This window comes from Diabrotica undecimpunctata, chromosome 5, assembly GCF_040954645.1.
Source record: "Diabrotica undecimpunctata isolate CICGRU chromosome 5, icDiaUnde3, whole genome shotgun sequence".
Taxonomy (NCBI): domain Eukaryota; kingdom Metazoa; phylum Arthropoda; class Insecta; order Coleoptera; family Chrysomelidae; genus Diabrotica; species Diabrotica undecimpunctata.
This window is the reverse complement of record NC_092807.1, coordinates 91,852,321-91,878,235: the sequence shown is the minus strand read 5'-3', so window position 1 is coordinate 91,878,235 and position 25,915 is coordinate 91,852,321. Positions and strand designations below refer to the sequence as shown.

The window sequence follows — 25,915 nt, the reverse complement described above, 5'->3', positions numbered from 1 at the left end:
TCGTTTCACATCCATATGAGACCACTGGTCTAATTACTGTTTTGTAGATTCTAAGCTTAGACTCACAATTCAGTAACTTACTTTTTATTAAGTCTTTGTATGCATAAAAGCACCTATTACCGCTAAGAATCCGTGATTGTATTTCTTGACTGATGTTGTTTTTGTCATTTATTCTTGAGCCTAGGTGGGAAATATAGGATGGGAGCCTACAGGCAAAAGTGGAGGCATATTTTGTAGGTATGGTTGTCTACCTTCAGATTCTCATGTTTATTCGATTTTGTGCACTCCATTTTGTTTTGCTTTCATTTATATATAGACCAAACGTAGCAGCTTCTCGTTTCAATTTTATAACTTTTTTGCTTAATACCCTTTTGTTGCGGCTTATTATGGCAACATCATCCGCATATGCGCATATTTGCATTGATCTTGTATTAATACAACCCTTTATATCCAGTTTTCTAACAACAGCTTCTACAGTTAGATTAAAAAGTGTTGTTGATAAGGCATCACTTTGTTTAACTCCATTTTCAATATCAAAGGCCTGTGTCATATTTCCATCTATTCTCACCATAGCTTTGAAACCCTCCAGAGTCATTTGTATGAGTTAAATCAACTTATTGGGTATTCCTAACATAGATAGTTGCTTTAACATCTTTTGTCGATCTACTTCATTAAACGCATGTTTGAAATTGATATACAAGTTGTAAATAGGTATGTTATATTCAACACATTTTTCATGTATACCTCTTAACATATGTATTTGGTCTATAGTTGACCTCTTTAGTCTGAAACCACATTGGTATTCACCAATCATCTTCTCCGAAAACGATTCCAGGCGGCTCTATATAATTCCTGATAATATTTTGTAGACGGCATTTAAAACTGTTATGCCCCTATAATTTTTAAAGAGTCGTTTGTCTTCCCCTTTGTATATAGGAAGTATGATTCCAACTTTTTAATCTTCTGGGATAGCTTCTATGCGGTCGATTAGTTTATGGATACGCCTCCATAGCGCATGTCTACCATTCTTTATCAGTTCTGTATATTTCCTCTTTTACGCTGATAATTGCCCCATTTTTGTCCTTGCAAACTGTTGATCTTGTCATGTATCCTTGGGTGTATTGCTCGGTTTCCTTGTAAAAGTTTCTAGTCTCTCTTCTGTTATTATAATCTGTAATTTGTTGTATTTTCTATTCAACATTTCTCTCTTTTTCTTTCTGTATATTTTCTTTGCGTCTTTTCTGAGTTCTTCTATTTATTCTAGGATCCCTTTGTAGACATTTCTGTCTAGCTATATTTTTGCTATTTATTACTTGTTGGCAATCTTGGTCAAACCATTACTCGTTTCTTTTGCTTGAGGTTTCACCCAATGTTTCCTTTGCCATATTTGTAATTGTCGCTTGGATGATCTTCCATTCTTCTTCAATGTTGTTTTGTTCTCCTCTTTCATTTAATATTACTTTTATTTTCTGCTGGTACTCATTCTCCTTTTTACGATTTTTAAACATATATGTGTTCCATGTTCTAACATCCGTTACGGATGTTAGATAATAATATTAATATGTGATCAATTTGAATAAAATTTATTAGTACCAAGTATCATCCAGGTTCCTTTATAAATATTTTTATGAGGGAAACACGTACTAACAACTCTCAGTTTGTTTGCCATTGCCAACAGTGCCACTCTTATACCGTCGTTATTGGTAATATCATGTAAACTATGCTTACCAAAGGATTCTGGATATATTGGATCTTTTCCAAGCTTCGCGTTCATATCACTCAGGATTATAACTGCATCTCTCTTCTGTGCATTTTCACATTCTACTTGTAGTTGGTCAAAAACTAGTAAACAGGATAAAAGAATTATAAATATGAATAAGTACAACAGGAAGAAGAAAAGTCAAAAATTTTTAAATGGAACGTGGAATATAAGAACATTATGAGAAATATAAAAACTACAAAACCTTATTGAACAAATAAAATTTTAAAATAAATATTTTAGCTTTTCAGCAAATGGGATGGAAGGACGAAGACATCAGGAAATATGGAACATACCTAATATGTCACGGCAATTCACTAGGTGGACAAGGGTGGATGAGTTTCATAATAAATGAAAGGTACAAGCACGCAGTAAAAAGTAAACATTAACGAAAGGATAGCTATTCTGAAAATGAAAGAAATGTTCTTTTATATAGATCTCCATAACGTGTACTCTCCTCCAGAGGAGAAAGGATCAGAAAAATAAAATTTGTGACAGATTAGACCAATAATTGTCAAATATAAACAAGCGTTAACATAATTTTAGAAGATCTAAACGTAAAAATAGGAAAAGAGGAATTATATCAGGGTACAATAGATATACATAGCCTGCATGAAAGAAGTAACGACAACGAGCAAAGAATTATATATTTCACAGCAAAACTTATCATAAGCAGTACAAAACTTTTACACAAAAATATTAACAAAGAAACATGAATAGAATAGAAGCAAAACATAATTTAGACATTTTAGATGTATGGAGTCACAGGAAGGCACATAACAATTCCGATTACCACTTTGTGCTAATTAAAAATAAATAAAAAATTAAGGACAAGTAAACAGAGAGAAATGAAAGAATGTCACATATGCTTCAGATATATTGGCTCCTAATAAAACAGAGTAAGCTATAAAACGAAAATAGAAAACATAGTTGAACAATGTAATAGAATAAAATGAAAATCAGGTCAAAATTATGATAGATAATCGGGGGGTTTTAAAAGAAGCAGTTATAGCAGCTGCAAAACAAGTAGTGGGAAAAAGCAAAGAACCGAACCAAAAAAAAATGGTATAATAAGGACTCTCGAGGAAACAAAAAAATCAAGCTAGGCTTAAAATGTTGATTAACAGTACGGAATAAATCAAGGAGGAATATATTGCAAGTAGACAACAATTAAAAAATCATCTAAGATTTCGAAAGTAGAACCAAAATAAACAAAAGAATAAAAGGCTAGAAGGGCCTGCGTAGCGCAAGCGGTAGGATGCTCGCCTCGCAAGCCGGTGGTCCGGGGTTCGAATCCCACCGCCGGCAAGAACATCTAGACATTTTAAAAATGTCTATAGGCCCCAGGTCGACTCAGCCTGAATAAAAATGAGTACCTTGGGTAAAACCAGGGGTAATAATAGACGGTCGAAGCGTAGCACTGGCCATGTTACCTTCCTTGTATACCGTAGGCCCTAGATATAGCAGACTACCCTGCTATACTCCCAAAGCCGCAACAGCGGTATAAAACGGGAGACTATTATATATATATAAAAGGCTAGAATAACATAAACAGAAAAATTAAATGAAACAATTCTAGAAGGAAATAAATAAAAAAAAACGGTTTCTAAGTAAGAAAAATATTCCAAATATGGTGAGCAAATAGCAGACGAAAAAGCAGTGCTAAAACGGTGTCAGAAATATTTCGAAGAATTGTTGAATAAACAAAATCAATGTTACGAAATAGCTAACGAAGAGCTAAGATTAATCGAAGAGGCTGATGCAGAAGTATATTATTATGCATTGAGAGAAGAAGAAATAAAAGGTATTATAAAAAAAATAAAAAATAACAAGCTATCAGGATGCAATACAATAATTGTAGAAATGCTTAAATATGAAGGACATAGATTGCAGAGTTAAATATAAAATTTAAAAACTAAACGTTAGATAAAAAATATTTAGCAAAACTTAAGAACAAAGGCTAAGCAATATAATGAAACAAACCAAATGGGATAATAATTAAGAAGGATTCAAAAAAAGGTAGCTCAAATATAGACTTAACACGTTCAGCCCCGGGTGGCATCAATATGATGCCTCACTAAATAGTACTCTTGGGACAATGAGGCATCACCCTAATGCCGCACTACAGTTTTGTATTCAGGACAGCGTGGCATCAAATATGCCCCCACAGCTATATAAATTACATTGTAAGTTGGGCAGGGTGGTCCAAGGAACAAAATAATATTTCCTGATCGAATGTGAGACCGTTTTTACGAAACATATGGAAATTATAAAACTTTGTGAAAAAAATAAAAGATTTTATTCAGAATGTCCAAAAGTAATTATAATAATATAACACCTTATTATTTTAAAACAGCATTATGTGTTAAGAAAAAACAAGAAATGCATTGGTTGCACAAAAATTTATAGTCAATTTAGTTTGTGTAACCTGTGTATATACAATATGAGCATTCACCACGGCACTACCAAACAATAATTCTGTGGCTAATTTCCTGTACCATTTATTTCCTCGTCTCAAACAATGTGAATACGCTTTTTTCTAATCTGAGAGATCAATAAAGGATTTTGAATCATTGTCATCAACAACCATTTTGGGCTTTTTAATTTCTTTGCCTTTGTATAGACGTTTCAATATTTTATCCCCATGCTTTGTACTAATCATCAAGACATCCCTTTTGTCACACTATTTTAACATTAAAACTTTGGAATTACTTTGTAGGGCAATTTTTTCATTTTTTTTTAATTTTCACTTGACAACCTTGGGACAATTTATTTTTCTGTTTGACCGAACAGTGCCTACAAGGTGAGTTGTACGGTTGAGCAGTGTATAAGCAAGGACGACGCTTGTATAATAATTATCTGTGAAGAGAGTACGACCACTATCTAACAACCCTTCCATAAGTGATAGAACAACAGATTTTACAGTGATAGAAGAACAGCATTTTAACCCCCCTGACTATTTTTTCCGCTTGACAGTAAATTTTGAGGTCATAAGTGTAGCCGTTTTCTAAGCAAATCTTATATATTTTAATACCAAATTTGTGTTTTTTACAGACATTTTCTCCTGGAGTAACAATTTGCTGAAATCTAGAAATGAGTTTTTGAACCAACGGAGATATTTTGTGAAGCCGATCAAAATCCGGTGAGTTTGGTTGTGGCGCTGTTTCATTATTGTTGAAGTGAATATTTGAAAGTAATTGCTCAAAACGATTTCTAGACATTTTGTGTCTTATATTGGTAATAAATAAGTATTTCTGCTCCAATAGTCACGTAATCGTTGTGCTTTTAGCAATCCCATTCATATAGTTACTCCAAAGAATATTTCCATTTCTTTTCTTGTAGTTGGTATCCATTTAACGGGTAACGTAGTGTAGTTGGTAACGTTTACATTTAGAATTGGCTACAACAGGTAGCTATTTATCTGTTGATCTATGTATAAATTCTTTTGATCAACTATATAATCTATCAAGTCATCAGTCACAAATAGTTTGTAAAAAGAAATAAGGAGTTTCTGTAAAATTGTTGTAATATTCTAGTCTTAACCCAGTATTCTAAATAGTTTGAGGAAAATTTTTCAACTTAGAAGTCTCAACTTCGCTCCATAATAAATCTGAACTCTCCCCTTCATCTTCTTCTGCGACAACAGCAAATGCAGAAATAATTACAGTTTCTATTGTCTGTTCTATCAGGTCATCCTAAACAGAAATTAGGTATGACTTTCCAGAATGAACATAAAAGTTTAGTAAAACTTACCTCATTTCTAACGGCCCGTAACGCTATTTTTGGTATAACGCCAGGCCCTGGCACTGCAAGATTACGTTCGTCCGCTACTTCACTGATGCCATGTAATTTTCTCAGTTTCCTAGGAATTTCTTCGTAAGGATCCGAGGTTTCTGTGTCACTGGGTATATAATCATCTGATGATTCAGAATTTGCATAAGGGTCGTCCACTCCTACGTCTTCATCTGACATAAGCTCTTCGTATAAACTTACTTTTTTGTTCTTTTTCGTAAGAATCCATCGAAAAAATTCGTGTAATCTAATATTTTATAGTACATTCATACAATAACCGTACGCAAAGAGCACCGAACAAAGAATGACTTAGAATATAACGTCAAATACTTCCGTCGCTTTATACAAGAATGAACAATGTGATGCCTCAAAAATATTGTTCAATAACTCGATTGTCAAATTTTTTTTTTTGAAAATGAATCAGAAATGCGGAAAGAAATCCACAAAAGAAAGAAAGAAATCCACGACTCCCGTCTTATTTACAAAAAATAAAATGCTGACCAATGGACAAGAAAAAAAATTATAACACCGGGGGTGAACGTGTTAATATTTATAATAAGGCAAACGCTGGACAAATTCTATTAACGAAATACATCATCTTTTTGTAGATTTAAAATAAACGTAAGAGTTAAAAATAGAAAGAAATTATATAGCCCAACACAAGAGTTAAAGGCGCAAAAAAAAACTAATCAGATTAGTGAAACTATCCCTAACCAACACCAAAACAATAGTAAGAATGCACAACCAACTGTCCGATGAATTTATTACCAACGAAGGTCTAACACTAGTTTGTTACTCACAACATTTTTAACCTTGCTTTAAAACAAGTTAACAGGAAAACTTCTGTCGATAAAGAAGGTTCAATATTTACAAATATCAACCAAGTGATAGCTTACGCAGATGGTATAGTCATAATTAGCTGGATAATAAAAGACCTAGAAAATATTCGTATATTTTTTAAAGAAGCAGCACATATTATGAATCTAGCAGATAATATCTCAAACACAAAGTACATAAAAACAACTCGGGAAAAAGCGCAATCAAAGGCACTCATTAACTTTTAAGCGAGAAAAAATTTGAAAAAGAAGACTATTTCAAATATTTAGGATCAATATTTATAGAAGAGAATAAAAACAGTGTTGAGGTAACAGCGAGAATTTCAGTTGAAAACAAATACTTCTACAGCCTATAGGATATTATAAAGTCAAAATTAGTATCAATTAACTCTGTAACTATAAAAACATACGCTCTCAATTATGAGACTCGTAGTAATGTATGAACTTTTTCAAAAAAGGAACTCCGGTAGATTGCAGGAACTACAGAATGGTAACCCTAATATCCCATGCAAGCAAGGTTTTACTTCATGTAATACATGAAAGACTAAAAGCTTTTCTATTGAATTCATTACTCCTATGCTTATGTGCTTGGTGGATTACCGAAAGGCCTTCGATAAAGTCAAATGGCAGCAGGTATGGTCCATACTAGCGGAAATGGGAACACCCTACCACTCAACTAATTAGAAGTCTATAAATAATAAGTGCACAGTAAAAATAAACAACACCCATTCCCATCATTTCAGAACAGAGGCAGGTGTCAGGCAGGGATGCATAATCTCGCCAACTCTGTTTAATATCTATATCGAACACATTATGCGAAAGGTACTAGATGAATGGAAGGGTGGAATATTAGTAGGAGGTCAAACAATCAGTAACTTAAGATATGATATCATGATAGTAGACAGAGCTCGGAATAATTTTCAACAAATTAAAGAAATTGGAGGCTTTGAAGTAGTAAATAGTTTCATATACCTGGGGTCTCTAATAAGAAATGACGGAGAGTATGACAGAGAGATACATAGAAGGTTAACTATTGCCAGAACAGCTATGATGAAACTGATAACAATTTGGAAAACTGCTAACATAATAATACACATATAACTAAGGCTAGTAAGGCATTCATTTTTCCCATAGCCACATATCCGAAACGTGGAGCTTAAAGAAAGTGGATAAAAATAAACTAGACGCTTTTGAAATGGAGGTATACCGCCGCATGCTAAGAATATCCTGCATTGATCATCGCACTAACCTATTGATATTAGAACAACTTAAAGTAAAGGATAGATTGCTTAAACAAATACAACAGAGATATTTGCAGTATTTTGAACACATTGCTAAAAGGACAGGTACGATGGAAAAACTGATAGTCGAGGGTAGAGTTGAAGGAAAAAAACCTAGGGGAAGATCTCCAAGCCGTTGGGTAGATCAAATAAAAATATTGATTAACCAAAGGTTATATGAAGCCGAACAACTAGCCCAGGATAGGAAAGGATGGAAGGAGATAGTGAAAATCCCAAAAGGGATTAGGACTGAGGAGGAGGAGGAGTAATGTATGAATTAACGTATGTAACATAAACTCTAACTGGTGAATAAGAGGAACAACTAAGATTGGAAAAACAAATTAAAAGAAAATATATGGACCCACACAGGAGAATAGTGAATGGTATATAAGAATGAATTACGAAATAAATAGAGTATTTAATAGACTGACTTTCATAAAAGAAATATCAAGTAAACGACGAAGTTAACTGGGATACGTAGAAAGGAGGAATGATAAGAGAAATACAAAAACAGTATTTATAAAACAATTAAACGGAAAAAAAATGAAAGGTAGGCCTAGATAGAGATGGATTGATGGTATTAACCCGAATTTAAAAGTACTAAGAATACGAGAATGGTAAAAACAAGCAAAGGAAAGAAAGACATGGTCAGATATAGTCAAGGAAATGAAATATACATGACATTAAAAAATACTAGGAAGTTACGATTTTAGATGAAAAACGCTGGACCTTTTGAGAAGTCATGCATGTGGCTGGCCTCCACATCATGTAAACTTTAAAACCCTAATGGGCGAAGAGGGACCTCCATGGGCTGTCAGTGGTCACAAATGTGTTTATTTAAATTAAAATATAATAAAACTTGTTTTTTAAAAAGTTTTCACACTCTCTAAATTAATGGGTTTTAAAGACATTTTGAAACGAATCATTTCGTAACAGTGAAAATAGTACAGTTCTTAATATTTTATTGAGCTACCAGAACTTAATAAAAAATCAAAATTATGCATACCACAAAAATCGAAATAAAGAATACCTTTACTTTAACGGAATATACCTTTTTACTCAACGGTATGTGCCATCTACAACATGGATCACCAAATTTATCATTGGTATATGGCATTCAATTTTAAGCTGTTAATGTAAATAAACAATAAAAATCTGATTGTAAGAAAAAAAATTGTCATCCTCTTTCTGTTGGTCATAGAAAGTTGTTGTTGTTTAAGATTGTTTTTTACCATCTTTTTAGTTTTTTACCAAATATCAATAAATGTTTCTAAGTTGAAGACAGGCATCCCTTGAGTTAGAGAAACAATTTTAATATAATTTAAAATGTAAAAAATCTTAAAACTAAAGCCTTAAAGAATCGATTGCTATCTCATAAATACTTCTAGAGTACCTTTTTGGACATCTAGAGGTATTTAAATGTTCTCTTTTTAAGATAAACTTACAAAGTATTTGACCAATCTAGCCGACCCTTAGCACACTTTAGAAACTTATTAATTACCATAACATCAAATAGTGATATCAAATGTTACCTAAAATATAAAAGTTCTAAAATTTTTTTTTCTAAAATGTATAAAATACGTTTTATAGGCAAAAAAATATTTTTTTACTTTTTAGATTATTAAAAAAACAGCAAAATCAGCTGTATATCTGTAATAATATATTAGCTATCCCTCGTATACTTTTAGAGCCTTCAAAAAGCAGTATAAGAATATTTCAGTTTTTTTTTATTTACTGGTCTATTTTCAGATCCATATTTAATCAGTTTCGGTAATACTTTTCCAGGTTTAGCCGATTTCTTGTTTTTGATGTACTAAATAGCCCCTTTTCACTTCTGACTTTCATAGACAAATCTATTTGATTTTGGCTGTGATGTTCTAGTCCTTTAGCATTTTCTATTAAATTGGATCGGATTTCTATTATTAGCACCATGTAATATGTTTACTGCTTTTGCTCAGTTATATAGTGTATATATAAGCTTTGTCTTTGTTGTTATCTCTCTTTATTACTGACTTAAGTATTCTTCAACATCCATAGCTAATTGTTTCTACAAAATATTGTTTGATTTTGCGGCATATCTTTTGCAAATTCTCGTCATTTTTTATTTGTGTTCCTTTAAATTTGAAAATTAATAAATAGTAATATTATTCCAATTACTAAATTAAATGATCATATTTTAATAAATACTAATAAATACTTAAAATACTTAATTAAAGCAAATAAAAATGCTTTCAACTTCTTCGTTACTGAAATAAATAACACTTCCTGCATTTTTGAATTAAAACTAGGATTTCCTAGTACTTTTTTATAGTTTATATAAAATTATAACATCCTAAATTTTATTAACTTACCTATGACAGTAAGATGAATGAAATGTGAGAGATGCGGCGTCGACGACACTTGGCATTCGTAAACCCCTGAATCCCTGTGCTGGGGATATTTTATTTGGAGAGTCCAATCCTCGGAGTGTGGTTGATGGATGGCCCGAAACCTCTGGTCGCTGGTGTACGTGTATCTGCCAACGGTGAGGAGATGGACGTCTCGGTGCCTCACCCACGACACCTGCGGAGACATCTGCAATAACATTTCTGTTTGCCTAATAGATTAAGCGAGTGATAAAAGGCTGGCAATGGGTGATATGTGTTTGGCATGCAATAATGAGTTTTAGTGTAGTTTATACTTAGATTCAGTAATATTCTATATTCCAAAATTCCTTAGTAAAATTAAAATACTTATTATAGTTTTCTGTACAATATGTAAAAAATTATAACCATTTGGTAATCTTTACACATTTATATCCCATCAATTCAGCAGAATTATTAAAGGGATTAAAAACAATAATTCAATATTTATTACATCATAGAGAATAATAAAATTTTCTACCTTTTTCAGATAATTTATCACTGTAGGAATATTTACCGTCAGCGTGGTTTTCAAGTCAGCTGTGATTCTATATGGTTTTTCATTGTGCCTAAAGAAAGAATAGTCAGGCACGATGTGTTTTACAGTCAGTGAAATTGAACAGTTGGTACATGTTGGTAGTGATTCTTTAATTAAAAATTTGCCTGCTAGAAGCGTATAACCTATTCTCAAGCGGTTAATATTAACTTGGTATTTTCTATTGGTAGGGTAATTTAGGAAAACTTTCACATACATACGAAAATGCAACAACTGTAAATCTTTGTGGTATGATTAAGAAGATAAAAATTGGTGGATGTTCAGGGCAGGGAGATTATTTGTAGCCAAAACTATTTATAACAGTCATATGCATTATAAATAATGTCATTAAAACGATTAAAACAGGTTTTATAAAGTATTAACATCGAAGGGTGGTTAAATAAATTATCTCCGATATCCAAATGACATTTTCTCATAACAGAAGACATATACCCCTCTAATCGATTTTAGGTAAAAATCATTCTTTAAATATTTTTGAAGATTCCAAAAGGTATTTGAGGGATATTCTTCTTCTTAGAGTGCCATATCCCTACGGAACGTCGGCGACTACCATGCTTATAATATTGTTATACTGATCTCGGTCTTGCGCTACGTGTAGCAATTGGTCCGCTGTCAAACCTGTCCACTGCCGCAAATTCCTCAACCAAGAGAGTTTCTTCCGTCCTATCCATTTCTTTCCTTCGATTTAACCGTTGAGAATTAGCCGAAGGACCTCATATCTTGGTCCTCTGATTATATGTCCAAGATATTCTAGTTTACGCCTCTTAATAATATTAAATAGAGTTCGTTGATGTCCCATTCTTCGAAGAACTTCTTCGTTTCTGGTTCTGCTAGTCTATGGAATTTTTAGTATCCTTCTATACAACCACATATTAAACGCCTCGATTTTATTCATGATATCGGCGTTTAAAGTCCAAGTTTTACATCCATACAAAAGTACAGACCACACGTAACATCTTGTAACATTTTCACGGATTTCCACATTGAGGGATACATGATAACAAATCCTTATATATGTATGGCTTATTTTGTTTTGTTGTTTTTTTAAACAATCACGTGTCAATCATCATAAACGTGTTTTATAAATTTTAGAGAAAAATGGTTCAAACAAAAATATTTGTGGATCTTAAAAAGTTCTAGAGCTGAAAATTAAGCAGATTATATGGGAAATATAAATTTTATGAATAAATTTATTGATATCATATACAGAGAATGTGTTAAAGGTTATAACCCGTTTAAGTGATCGTACTCGTAAAATACCACCATGTTAAATGGGAGAGGAAAACTTTCCAAGCTCCCATTTTTTAAAATGGAACTTCAAATTAAATTACACTGGAAAAATTTGCAATATCTCACCTTTAATGTCAGAGTATTTATTTTTATAAACTGGGGTAGCTCGATAAAATAATAAGAACTGGTCTAACTTTACCCGAAAAAATTGAAAAATCCTGAAAATATAAATTTTATATTTTTCATTTTTCATTTTTGCGATTTACAAATATTTCGTAAAAAACATTTTGGTTTAAATAATCATTGTATATTATTAAATGTGTTTAATTAAATTCAAATATGAAACAACTTAATTTTAAATAAGTTTTTACACTCTCTAAATAAATGATTTTAAATATTTTTGTACTTTACAAAAAGAATTAATAATTATTAGTATATATATTTATATAAATATCATTAACAAATAAAATCTAATAAAATCTAATCTTTAATTTAATTTTTTCCGAGCATGAAAACATCACAGTTCTTGTTATTTTATCAAGCTACCTCATTAAAAAAATTAAGGAGCTGCGTGATATAGAAACCATACCACTGCTATTTTTCTCAGCCCGCTCGAATTTGAATTTTAATTCTCAAAAAATACCAGAGGACAGGCGGTATTTTACAAGTTCCATTAAATTAACCTGGTTATACCGTTTTAATCCGTTTTGATATTTGCCATCTATAAAATGTATCATAAAATTTAGATATTTCTTTATAATCTTTTAAATTTTTAACTTTTAATATTAATACTCAATGGAAATATGACATTAAGAAAAAAATTGCTATCTTTGTTCCTATTGGTCATAAAAGTTTCTTTTGTTAATATTCTGTTTAATAACCATCTTTCCAGTAAGCCTACCTACAAGCAAATCACATAAAAATTATTATAAATGTTTTTAAATTAAGCAGTCAGCCCTTTCTCAAATGTTTTTTATTATAACAGTTTTAGAAATTTTTTATTTATTTTTATTATATCTTAAAAATAAAGCCTCCAACAATCGATAACCGTCTGCTAAATACCTCTAAAATTACTGTTTAGCCAAATACACGTTTAAATAATCGCTCTCCGAGATAAAAAAAAAATTAATTACAAACTTTCCCATTACCTCATTGATATTATAAAGGAACTTTGTTCTGGGTCTTCCTTTTCTTCTCTGACCAATATGTCTATCAAGGGACGTTTTTTGAGCTAGATTTTAAACATGATTCTATTACTATTTGTTATATACCAGCCTTATGGCTTAAAAGCGTGGACACTAAAACAAGTCCATCTGAATAAGTTGGCCGCCTTTGAATTTTGGTGTTACAGAAGAATCCTACGAATATCATGGATTTAAAGAATGTCAAACGTAGAAGTAACTAGAAGGATAGAAAACTTACGGGAATGGTTTGAATGCAGTAGTGCAGAACTTTTTAGAGCGGTAGTCAACAGAGTTCGCACAGCCATGATTATTTTCAACCTTCGATAGAAGATGGAACTTAAAGAAAAAGAATATACCAGGTCTTTACATAAATATGTTAGGACTGGGCGTATTATTATTTCGTAGGGTTTAACTTTTGTATTTCTTAATATAATTAAGGATTTAAGAATCATATTTTAAAGGTTAAACTCATATTTGTTGGCAATGCAAATTCTGCGGTTTATATAAATATTTTTTTAAGATCTAGAACTTTTATTATAACAAATTTTCAGTGAAAAAACCAAGCAAACTCAGCTGTACATCTTCAAGAATTTGTATTAGTTACTCTGTTGGGTTAGTATATTTTTAGGATTTTTCCTAAAGATTCGTTTACTTAAGTTAATAGATGTTTAGGTGTAGTTTCGTTTAAATGTTTTTGCTCCATAGAGTTGTACACATTTTGATGCACTTTAATTTTTGTTGTTTTCGATATTATCTTCGTTTGCTAAATTTTGTTAAAGCGTTAAATGCATGATAAGCCTTTATTTTTCTGATGGAGTACTGTGTCAACTTATCAATTTTTGTTTGCATATTATTTCGGTGTTGAGTTGGCATGAATGAAGACGTCAACCATAAATATAATATCTTCTAATTGTTGTTTAAATAAGTTCCATGTGATGCGTCTTTTATTGTCAGTTATTTGTTTCATTATCCATTCTATAATAATAACGAATAGGGTAGGGGATAGTACACAACTCTTTTTGACTTTATTTTTACGGCGATTGCTTATTACAGATAAAGTAACAGATTCTGATTTTTAGTGTTATTCCATGTTTCTTATATAGTTTTGGCTCAATCTGGCCAATATGATTTGTCAACACTTTGGATGTCGTGCTTGGTAGTATTATTGCACGCCCATTATAGCATCTACGCATGTTTTCTTTTATATGTATTTTTGTTATAAATCCCTCCTTTCACTCCTTTAGAAATTCTTCGTTAGTCTACATTTTGTTCAAAAGTTTATATAACATTTATATTGATTGCTCATTTTTTGCTTTTATTAGGTCAATGAGTATATTGTCAATTTCTGCGACTTTGGCTTTGTTTAGAAGTTTTAGAGTGTAATTTCTTTCAATCTAACTTCTTCAATATTTATTTCTAGCTCGGGTATTTTGTCTTCGTCTTCTAAGACGTGTTATTTTTTGTTTAATATATATTTTTTCGAAGTATTTCTTCCATCTTTGTATTATTTCTTTCTAATTTTTAATTCTGTTTCCTTGTTTATTTTTTACTTCTCGAATATTTATTTGTGTTTTACATTAAGTATAATAAGGTATGTTCGTACGATTGTATGTCTTGTTATTAGGTTGTTTTCTCGTACTATTTTTTCTGATTTAGTTAGCATCTCATTTATATAGTATACTTTATCTTTTTGGTTTGTTTTTTACTTCTGCGTTTTTGGTTCTGTATTTCCTCTTAAGTGTCCTCTCTCCTTCTGATTCTTCCTCGTGTAAGATTTTTTCGTTGATATTTCTCCTGTCTTCTATCACTGGTAGAGTATCTTTAGTTATACATTTTTTATTTTCGCTTTTTTATAAAACTTTTCCTGTATTTATCATTACTTCTTTAAAGTGCTGCCATGTTTCTTTGGTTCTTCGGTTTGTTGTAATAGAGTTTGGTTAATTGCCAATTTCTTATTTAATTTTTTTTTTTAAACTTTATTGTTTTAGGGCATCAACATTAATATGGCATTTAGTGAAAAGAAGACTGGGCATAATAAAGTGTAAAAAATTTAATATACATTGAAAATTGTAAATAAATGCTTTGGGAGACACTACTTTTTTGCTTCTATTTGATGGGTAAAAAGGAATTGACTGCTGCTGTATTTTATAGTCGTAGTACAAATTTTAGCATATATTATTTTAGTACTAGTTAAAACAAAACAACAAAAAACAACAAAAATATTTATTGTTTGTAATGTCAGCGTCTTTGTTAGACGTTCTAGTTTAATGGACATTTCCATAGAGTTTCTGGTAGATATCATTAGAGATGCATGTTTGAATTCTTATATAACTAAAAGAGAAAATTATGCTGAAATGCTGCAAGAATCTGTGTTTAAGCATTTAAGTTATAGCAAAAATAGCCTAATAACACTTTTTTTCCAGATTTCTTTCCATTGCATCTTCAATCCGTTTTTTTTTATTTTGTAGTGATTTTGATTTGATTTTATTTGTAGGATGATATTTTTAATCACGCTTTATTTGGGCGCCCATTGTGATGTATTCTTTAACGTGTCTATACCAAAGAAGCTGTAGGGTTATTAGCATATCACTGATATTTTCTGTTACTATTTTGAGGAATTTTATTTCTACTCTCTCAATTTTTCCTAAGTTCTTTTGCTGACTAGGCATTACTCTGAGTTGCATGTTATTTTGGGCTCCATAGGGTCTTGTAGGCTCTAAAATGGACCTGTTTATTGATGGTTTAGTTTGACGTTTAATTTTTACCAAACTATTTCTAGAAACCTAAAAGAATACAATTAGCAGGATAGTCGACGATGGAAGTTGAGATGCAAGATGCAGCACGAGTTGTGGAACCCAGTGATATATGATCGTATATTTTTTAATACAGGTTAAAAAATACAATAAAAAATGGGTCAATTATAATAATTTATAATAGTTTATTTGGGAAATATTTTTAAAATTTTTCGAATTTAACGCTTAATCATGATTTATTTCTAAATCCCAACTCACGCCTCGTATACCTAACATATATCCCGTGCGTTCAGAAAATAACATTTAGTACAATGTGAGCTTCTAAAATTTATAACTACATGTAGAAAAGTATACTTGAAGTTTTATGTACGTGAGGATGGCTCTTTGAATTTATTATTCGCATATATTTCAGGAGGATATTTCGAATGTCGCTGTTGGTTTTTTAGCTCACTGTTCTGTCACAACCGCTTTTATAGATTGTTATAATAAAACAAAATAACATTATTTTCTTTCGCAGCGAATTAAACACATTGAAACACCTATAATATATATTTATCATATTTCTATGAGAAATATTAGCTCATAATGTTTATTCTCGTTGAACACAAGAATTTGACAATTAAATATCTTGCTATACATGAAATACAGCAGCCTGTTGAGACGAAAAATTTTTTTTATTAACTTCATCGAGTACAACAATCTGCCCATTGGGCATTAAGCATTTGGTATGTTAAAAAATGCTGATATGTAGAGAGTTACTTTAGTGAGTAACCTCTTTACAATTCTAAAATTAAAATTTTATTAGTTTGAATACAGTTATTATGTTCAGTTGGACAAGTCGGACGGCAAATTTAGTTTTAGTCTCCGCACTTCAGAGACGTTCCGCACATTTAGTTGTCGAGCAAATATATTAGGATGCACTAGCACTCGTTCACAGTATTTAGCACTAAAACGTATGGCTTCTTTCACGGAAAAAGTATTTTTAAAAAGAAGAGGTATCACTTCCGTACAACAGTCCTAATTGTTTATCACTTCCATGATTAATTGTCACAAAGCAATAAAAACACATACATAAATGACAAAATAGTCTCGAAAATTATTTTTTTAAATAGTCTGTATCAAAATCAAACAAATACCTATATAAACAAGGGAAAACGACGGACATCTAATTCACATTATCCTTACCAACCAGTTACGACCCGTTACGTAGCCGTCGGCGTCAGTAAAATATTGTCTTCAAATACTGAACGCAAACGTTAAGTGTCTGAAACTCTATGTTCCGGATAGTGTGCGTTGTTCATATTTAAAACTATTTAAATTATATTTTTCGGAAACTAAACGCTATATGCTGGAAACGCAACGTGCACGATAATATGCCACGACCTTTAAACATACCCAAAACTACTGTTGTAATGATTTTAAAACATTACAGGTTGGTTTTTCATATTAAAAACTGAACGTTTAGGTCAGAAACTTGGAATTCCCTTTAAACTTTAGATTCAATTTTATTATTATATTATTTTAATATTCCGATAAACACGGCAACACGGTGCTTTTATCCTTTTATTGGTTTCTTAAAAATACTTATGCACTATTTATATTGTAAAACAATTGTGGATTCTTAAGATTTTTTGAGTTTTAGTAAATATAGTAGTTTCTTTTTCATCAATATTTGTTGTTCTGTTTTTTAGACTGCATCCTTATCATGTAGTTCTCCACCAAGCTTTACATGAGAGAGATTTTGATGCAAGGCTGGATTACTGCAATTGGATGTTAGGCCTGCTAGAAGAACAACTGCATATCATGTCAAATATTTTGTGGACAGACGAGGCTACGTTTAATAGCCGTAGCTATTAAAGCGGTACATACACTAGTAGCGGTAGGTTGCCTTAAACTTACTTCTTTGTGCCGTTTTAAACATCCACGTGGCCCCTGCCTGCCATTTATGAAGTTCTATGGAAACGATGTTCTAATTTATTTATTTCAGGGATATCAAATGCTAGACTTTTAGAGATCTACAAGTTAACTTGTAAAACACGTTGCCTATGGTTTTTATATAGTTACACTACTCTTCTTTTATTTCTGCTGTTAAAGTAATGTCGTATCTTTCCAGCTTTGTAGCTACAGTGGTTCTTTTTAGCCTTTTTTAATATACTTGCCGCCGCCATTCCTTAAGATTTTGTCACACTTCTCTTATTTTGCCCATTGTCAATTTTTTTTGTTTTACTGCCTCCATAACCAGCGATAAGCATAGAGCACGCTGAGAAGTTTGTTTTCTACCAGACATGCTGAAATATGAGATTCGGAAAATTCGGTTAATTCGTTATAAAAAAACCTGATTTATAAGAGTCAATCGCATACTCTTACAGTATTAATGACTACACACTCTAAGAAAACGAGCAGGTTTTAAAAAAAGCCAGTGCTGCCTTCATCTTTGTTTAAAATAATTTTAAACAACGGTATGATATATAGGGTTACTCAAAGTTTATTGCAAGTATGGTAAAATATGAAAGCGACATTCTCACAAACTAATCCTACAAACTAGTTGTGTCTAATATCCCAAATTTCAAAATTTCATAATAAGAAATTACCTACTAACTTTATTATCTCTGTTTATTCACCTAAAATACTTAAGACACATACAGACACTTCGCTTAATTGGTACAAACTAAAATATAGTTCCTGTCCTAGACGCACTTTGAAAATTGACGACTGTGCACTCTTATTGACCGCGCGCTCTTGGAGCACTTACCAAAGTGATCCAGAACTAAGCTTGTTCTACTACTTACCATTCTTCCATTTTTTATTATAACTCTCACAGTAATAGTAGTTTTCGTGTAATCAAAACTCTTCATATTTCAGGTTCCCTGAGGATTTTGTACAGTTCATTATTTTTCCTTTTCCTCTATCTTTCTTCTCCTTTTCTTCCCATTAAATATTCTGCACAGAATTTTTTATTTTTATCTTTCCAGTTTATTTTAAGAAGACTTATTTATTTATTACTTACGTTTTAGCATCATGCAGAATAGTTTCTGCACTGTCCCAACAATGTTTTGTGTATATTCTTTTCCTAGACCTTTCCATATTTCACTATATTTCTGCATTTTGTTATTTATTATAACTTCCAGATGATTGTAACTTGCCACCTATTTTAATTTAATTAGCTGTTTGGTTCGTACGTGTACTTTTTGAGTATTTATATTTCTTGTTATCTTGTTATCGTTTAGTTATATACAATATTGGTTCTTTTGTTAATTAATTTGCAACCAACCTGTAATTTGTTCTGATACAAAATTGAAAAGTGTTGGGGATAAAGAATTCACTTATCTTAAATCTCTTGTTACTTCAACAGCTTCATATCTTCTGCCGCATGCTTGTATTTTGTTATTTGTAGTAGTAAGAGTAAGATGTAATAGCTGTATATATTGTGATAGAATTTTAAATTCCCGTATTTTTTTATATTATTATGTTGGATTGATTTGAATACTGTAATACATTGTCACCATTTCTTATACCTGGTCAGTTTTTCGTAATAATTCTTATCCTGTAGTAAAATAAAAAAGTGAAAAATATACATAAGCTGGGAGACCAACACGGAAAGATAACGAAATGTAACTACATTTTGGAAATAATTAGAGAGTTTTATGAAGACCTCTATACCAGCTGAAGATTACAATACAATTATATACAGTTAGAAGAAAGGGAAGGAGGAGTCGCTTTAAAGGAAATAAAACAATATCGACCGCCTGGTGATGATAAACTCGTTCTTGAGGCAATAAAAACAGGAGGAATTCTACTAGTCAATACTCTATAATAAATGCTTACATCAGGATTCGATTTTAAAGGACTAAAATAATGTACTGATAGTTATGATAAGTAAAAAAGGTGTTATTGCTAAATTCGGAAATTAACTTCACCTAATCTTAATTTCTGTCCACCCACGAAATTGACAGGCTTCAGGAAAGAATATGCCATAAATGACGATTTGCAGACCGTAAAGATTTGTCGATTACAAGAAAGCTCTTAATTCTGTACAGTTTGAAACAGTACTGAAAGCAATAAAGCAAAGTTAAATAGATTACAGGCATGCTTCATTAATTAAAAATCTTTACGAGAACGCTACATCAAGTGTACGTCTATACGTAGACACACAAACATTCGGCGAAAGTCAAACAGTATGCCAACCAATCAGACAAAGATCAGAGGTTTAAGACGCTATCGAAATAATTATGACGCACAAGTGGAACTAGGAAAGGTACTTAGCTAAAATACAAGATGGGCGGTAGACGAAATGAATCATGGAGTGGAGGCCCAGAAACTATAAAAGAAAATGAGGATAGTTACCGACTACACGGACCAACGATGTAAAAATAGTAAGGTAAACTTACTACTAGTCCGTCTGTAGGGCTACAGACGGACCAGTGCAGGGAACATTTGAAGAGACCAAGAGAGGCCTACGTCCAGCAGTGGACACAGACGCAGTGGATTGGCTGAATACCGATGTGCTCTGAAATTATTGTTTTTTTAAAATAACATGAGTTAATTAAAAGAGAAACTCGTGAGAAGAGATCGAAAAGTTAAAACAAATATAAAAGTGTAATCTTCCACTTGTTGTAAAAACACATGTAATTTAATCCCATATAAAATAATATTTACCTCAAACATGTCATCATAAGATATGTTTGAGAATCTCTCAAAACTTGTAAATACACTAAAAATTTATACCAAATATTCACAAAACATCTATTTACTTTTGATTAAATATGAGACAGGTTATATTGTTTACTGCACCGTACTAGCAAAAAGTTATCCAATTGCTAGCGAAGGGTCGTAAAACTTCTATTTGTTTACTTTCCGACTTTATTGTTTTCCGTATCGGCCGACGAGATCTAATCAACCTTAAACTCTAGATCGTAAAATTTGAAAGTGTCACTTCATCTTAATTTGAAAACTTTACTGTATCCAAAAACAAATTTTACGAGCGAAAGCTAAAGGAGCTACCACCAATTAATGTGCAGTGACTGTATGAAACAATAAAATTTGTATACAAGGGAACAAACTTTCAATATCTATAAACAAAATAGACAAAATAATGTATTCAATTAAAAAATTTTATTCTAAATACTTTCACCTTCTATTTTTTATCTTCTCTATCTGCGTGTATTTTAAGTTAACAATACGATACATAAGTGACCACGATGGGTAAGTAAAGAAATACATATGACTTACCAAAACGTAAAACGGGACACAGACATTAATGAACTGACAAATAAAAGTTAATATCTGATATCTCATGGTTTACTGTCATTAGAATATAATTATTTTTATATGAGCGTATCATTGATGTTTTCGAAAAAGGTAAAATGGAGATATGTTACGACTTTAAGAGCTTTTTATGGGTGTTATATTTATTATTATTTAAATCAGATTGAAATTTATGTTATTTATTCTATTCTATTCTGTTCTATTTTTAAAACTTTAATGTTTTCAAAATCAAATTTACGCTTCTTTTCACTTTCATGTTTTGTGAGCCCAGTGACGTTGTTCTTGTCATATTTGTGAGAGCGAATTCTGGATTGAAGCAGTTGACTAGTTTGACCGATATAGACACCTTCACAGTTAATACATGGTATATCGTAAACAACATGTGATTTTTTAAGTTTCGGAGTTTGTTTTAAGTTTTGTGAAATATTTATTTAAAAGGTTGTTGCCTTTGTGGGCCACTGTTATATTATATTTGGCTAAAAGATTTGTTAATTGTTCGGATAAACCTTTTATATATGGAAGAGTTGTGTAATTAGTTTTGATGCTGTTTGATTTGTTGTTATAAAATTTATTAAGTCTTGATTTGAAAATCGTTTCGATTAGATGTTCGGGATATGCATTCTTTAGAAGGGCATATTTTGCTTTTTTTATTGCAGTTGGTCTGTATTTTGGATCTGTTAGTTGTATAGATCTATCTGCAATACTTATAATTACAGACTTCTTATGAGAAAATAGATGATGAGAATTGTAGTTCAGATATCGTAAAGACCATGTTTCTTTTGTAAACCACATGGTTTTTACTGTATTGATTATGCGATGTAAGGTCATATCCAGAAAAATTGTTTTAATATTTTGTTCAATTTCTATAGTAAAATTTAGTTTTGGATGGTAGCTGTTGAAAATTTCTACAATTTCAGTTATTTTATTTTTTGGAGTAGCACAGATACAGTATCGATATAGCGGTAGAAGAATGGTATATTAAAATCTAAATGACTCATAACAGATTCTTCTAAGTCTTCCAGAACCAGTTGGGCAATGACACTAGAAATACTTGCACCCATTGCACATCCATCCATCTGTTGGTATATTTTATCCTTAAATAAAAATATGTTGAGTTTAACGTTAACTCTACAGAAGATTGGAATTCTTGCAATGGGATATTAGTGTACTCTTTTATGTCATTTCACTTCTTTTTAATGATGTCAGTGGCAAGTTTTATTGGGATGTTAGTGTATAGTGAAATGACATCTAAAGATATTAATTTATGGTTATCTGGTACGTGAATGTTTTTAATTTCAAAAATAAGGTCATTGGAATTTTTAATATAATACGGATTTTCATTTGTGACATTAGAGATAATGTTTTTCAAGAACTTTGAAAGATTTTTTGAAATGTGATTGAATGCAGGAAACGATAGAACGTAGACGTATATTCTCCTTGGGTGTTTTAGGTAAACCATAAATTTTTGGTGGAATAGCGTTGTGTAACTTAATTGATTTTGCTGTATTTGGTGATATATAAGATCATTATTTATTTTTTTGGAAGATATTGGTAGGATCATTTCTAAATTTAAGATATATGGTTTCGTCTTTTAAACTATAATTCATTTTATTGACGTAATGATTAGATACCCTAATAAGGGTTTTGTTAGTTTTATCAGGCTTTAATACAACTACAAAAGGATTTTCCCTCAAAAAGGCTTTTGTCTTTTGAATTTTTTTATGTAGTGCTTTATTTTCAAATAAATATTTATTTTTGTTTCTAAAATTGGATAAATATTACAGCACTTTGTTCTTATTTGATGTTGTGAATTTGCATTTAAATTAGAAATTAAATTTTCAATCGAACATATTATAATATCAGTTACAGGGATTTCGTTTTTATTATGAATAGGTACTGCAAAGTTGTCAGGCTTTAGTACAACTACATTAGGATTTTCCCTCAAAAGGATTTGTCTTTTAAATTTTTTTAATTACACAACTGTAATTAAACAACTCTTCCATATTTAAAAGGTTTATCCGAACAAATAACAAATCTTTTAGCCAAACATAATATAACAGTGGCCCACAAAGGCAACAACCATTTAAATAACTATTTCACAAAACTAAAAACACAAACTCCAAAACTTAAAAAATCAGATGTTGTTTACGAGATACCATGTATTAACTGTGAAGGTGTCTATATCGGTCAAACTAGTCAACTGCTTCAATCTAGAATTCGCTCTCACACATATGACAAGAACAACGTCACTGCGCTCACAAAACACGAAAGTGAGAAGAAGCATAAATTTGATTTTGAAAACATCAAAGTTTTAAAAACAGAATAAATCAAAAAGAAGAGGGAGATATACGAATCAATAGAAATAAAATGAAATACCAACGCAATAAATGACAAAAAAGATACACAAAAACTAAATAAAATATATTTTGGTCTGATTTAAATAATAATAAATATAACACCATAAAAAGCTCTTAAAGTCATAACATATCTCCATTTTACCTTTTTCGAAAATATCAATGATACGCTTATATAAAAATAATTATATACTAATGACAGTAAACCATGAGATATCAGATATCAACTTTTATTTGTCAGTTCATTAATGTCTGCGTCCCAATTTACGTTTTGGTAAGTCATATATATACATAATTGACAATAACTGTTTGTCTTATACATGTACATTTTAGAATGTTGACAAAGACAAGCTTTTATTGTCGAAACGTTGATTGCAATGAAAATTAAAATCTAGTTGAACATGTAATATATATTTTATTGAACCTAAACCAAAGAAATACTAAATTTATATTAAATATAGTACGGTTCAAGAAACTCAAAACTAAAATATTGGCATGGGTAAAAATATGCCTTACTACCGTAGTATTGAATCTAACTACGGACGATCAACCGTTCTACAAATGAAATTATACCAGAAATTGCTAGTGAAACAAGAGAAACCAAAAAAACCGGAGAATTTTTTTTACGCTGTAAAACCTCTAATTTTGTACCAAACTTTTTAAACATAAATATGAGCCATATCAACTTTACTTCTGTAAACCTTACACGTAAACACGTAAATTCGAGACAAATGTTTTTAATTTGTTTGTGAAACAAGTTTTAAATTTACTTATCACTGATACTGTTATCTCATTAAAAAAGCTAAACTGTCAACTCATTAAAAATGAATCAAATTTAATCAATATATTACCACCGGATATTTTTAATACATTTAAGAGTATTATTATTATTATTATTATTATATTACAAATAAGGGCAGAGGAGCGAGCTCCTATTATGCCCAAAAATAAAAAATAAAAAACATCCTTATAAAACTAATACCAATTATAAAGTTAAGTAAACATAAACAATTAAGTATATCATACAAAAATTGAATGGTGAGACAATAAATAAATAAATAAATAATGCTGTCCAAAAAAAAAGAGTGTAGAGTTGTGTTATAGAGGTAGCACCTTTTATCGGAACGACCACATCGAGCGTCATAGACGGGAGATGGTTCTTGATAACTGGTCCTCATAAGACAACTAACTCTCACTTATGGCTCCACGTGCCACACCCCTGGCAACTGCATTGGTCTGCAGGCTAAACTAAGTAAGGGTAGCCAGATATGGCGACAATTCCACCAAGCGATTGCCGGTATAAGCAATCCCCCACTTACCTACCAACGGCTTCGGGCGGAAGAGTGGGTAAGTGGTAGGGCACTCTTTTGTCCTGAGACAGAGAAATCTGTCTGAAGACGGATGAATCAAGGAATGGTCAACGGCGTAAGGATACATAAGGCAACGGGAAACCACTGTATTAATGATCTTTAAGATTCCCTAGTATAATCATGATGGCAAATGTCACATCAATCACTCATGTTACTGATCATGGACCTCGGAACCCAAGATCCGGCAGGAAAGGAAAACCACAGACAGACCATAGGGCCTCTCAGGTCGTGAACCAGCGAAATCCCTGTGTAAGTAATGTCAATCACCTTAAGATGTTAAGAATAGCGACGTGGAATGTAAGAAGCCTCTTTGCAGCAGGTAAATTAACTAATGTAGCCCTTGAAATGGAAAACCTTAAAATTGATGTCCTAGGTATTAGTGATGTACAGTGGCCAGGATCAGGAAAATGCACGAATAATAGTGGAACACTTTCTTATTCAGGCACCATCAGTTCAACTCATCGTTACCGTGTCGCTGTCTTAGTATCAAAGAAAATCAGTAACTGTGTAACAAGCTTTACTCCCTTCTCTGATAGAATAATGGCACTACAACTTCAGTCAAATAAACAAATTATAAATATTATACAAGTATATGCTCCTACGGCTGATAAAGATGATGATGAAATTGAAAGTTTCTACTACGATCTGGAACAAATTCTAAAATCAATGAAGAAACATCACACTACAGTAGTAATGGGCGATTTAAATGCCAAAATTGGACATGGATGTGTGAACGGTTATGTGGGTGACTATGGATTAGGAGAACGAAACGAACGAGGAGACCGTATGGTACAATTTTGTCAAGCGGAGGAGTTAGTAGTTGCTAACACTCTTTTCAAGTTACCTAACAGACTACTGTACACATGGAAATCTCCGAGTGACACCAAAGGTAGAGTAGTCAAAAATCAAATTGACTTTGTCCTTGTTAGACAAAGATTCCGCAACTCTATACTCTCAGCTAAAACCTACCCAGGAGCAGATATAGGCTCGGATCACAATCCTGTAGTAGTCACATTAGGAATAAAACTAAAGATCCTTTAAAAACACATACAGAAACAAATTGACGTGAGAAGACTGAGTGAACATATAAAAGAGAAAACAATAGTGAACATCAAAGAAAATTTACAAAATATA

The 25,915-nt window shown here is 31.6% G+C and overlaps 1 protein-coding gene across 1 annotated transcript in view; it reads right to left on the bottom strand.

The window, feature by feature from the left end:
* Positions 1-25,915, bottom strand: part of LOC140441457 (lachesin-like) — a 552,705-nt gene that overhangs the window by 335,772 nt on the left and 191,018 nt on the right. The window contains exon 2 of the mRNA XM_072532192.1: positions 10,019-10,241. Coding sequence (XP_072388293.1) covers positions 10,019-10,241 — 223 coding nt within the window. The remainder of the gene's footprint in view (positions 1-10,018; positions 10,242-25,915) is intronic.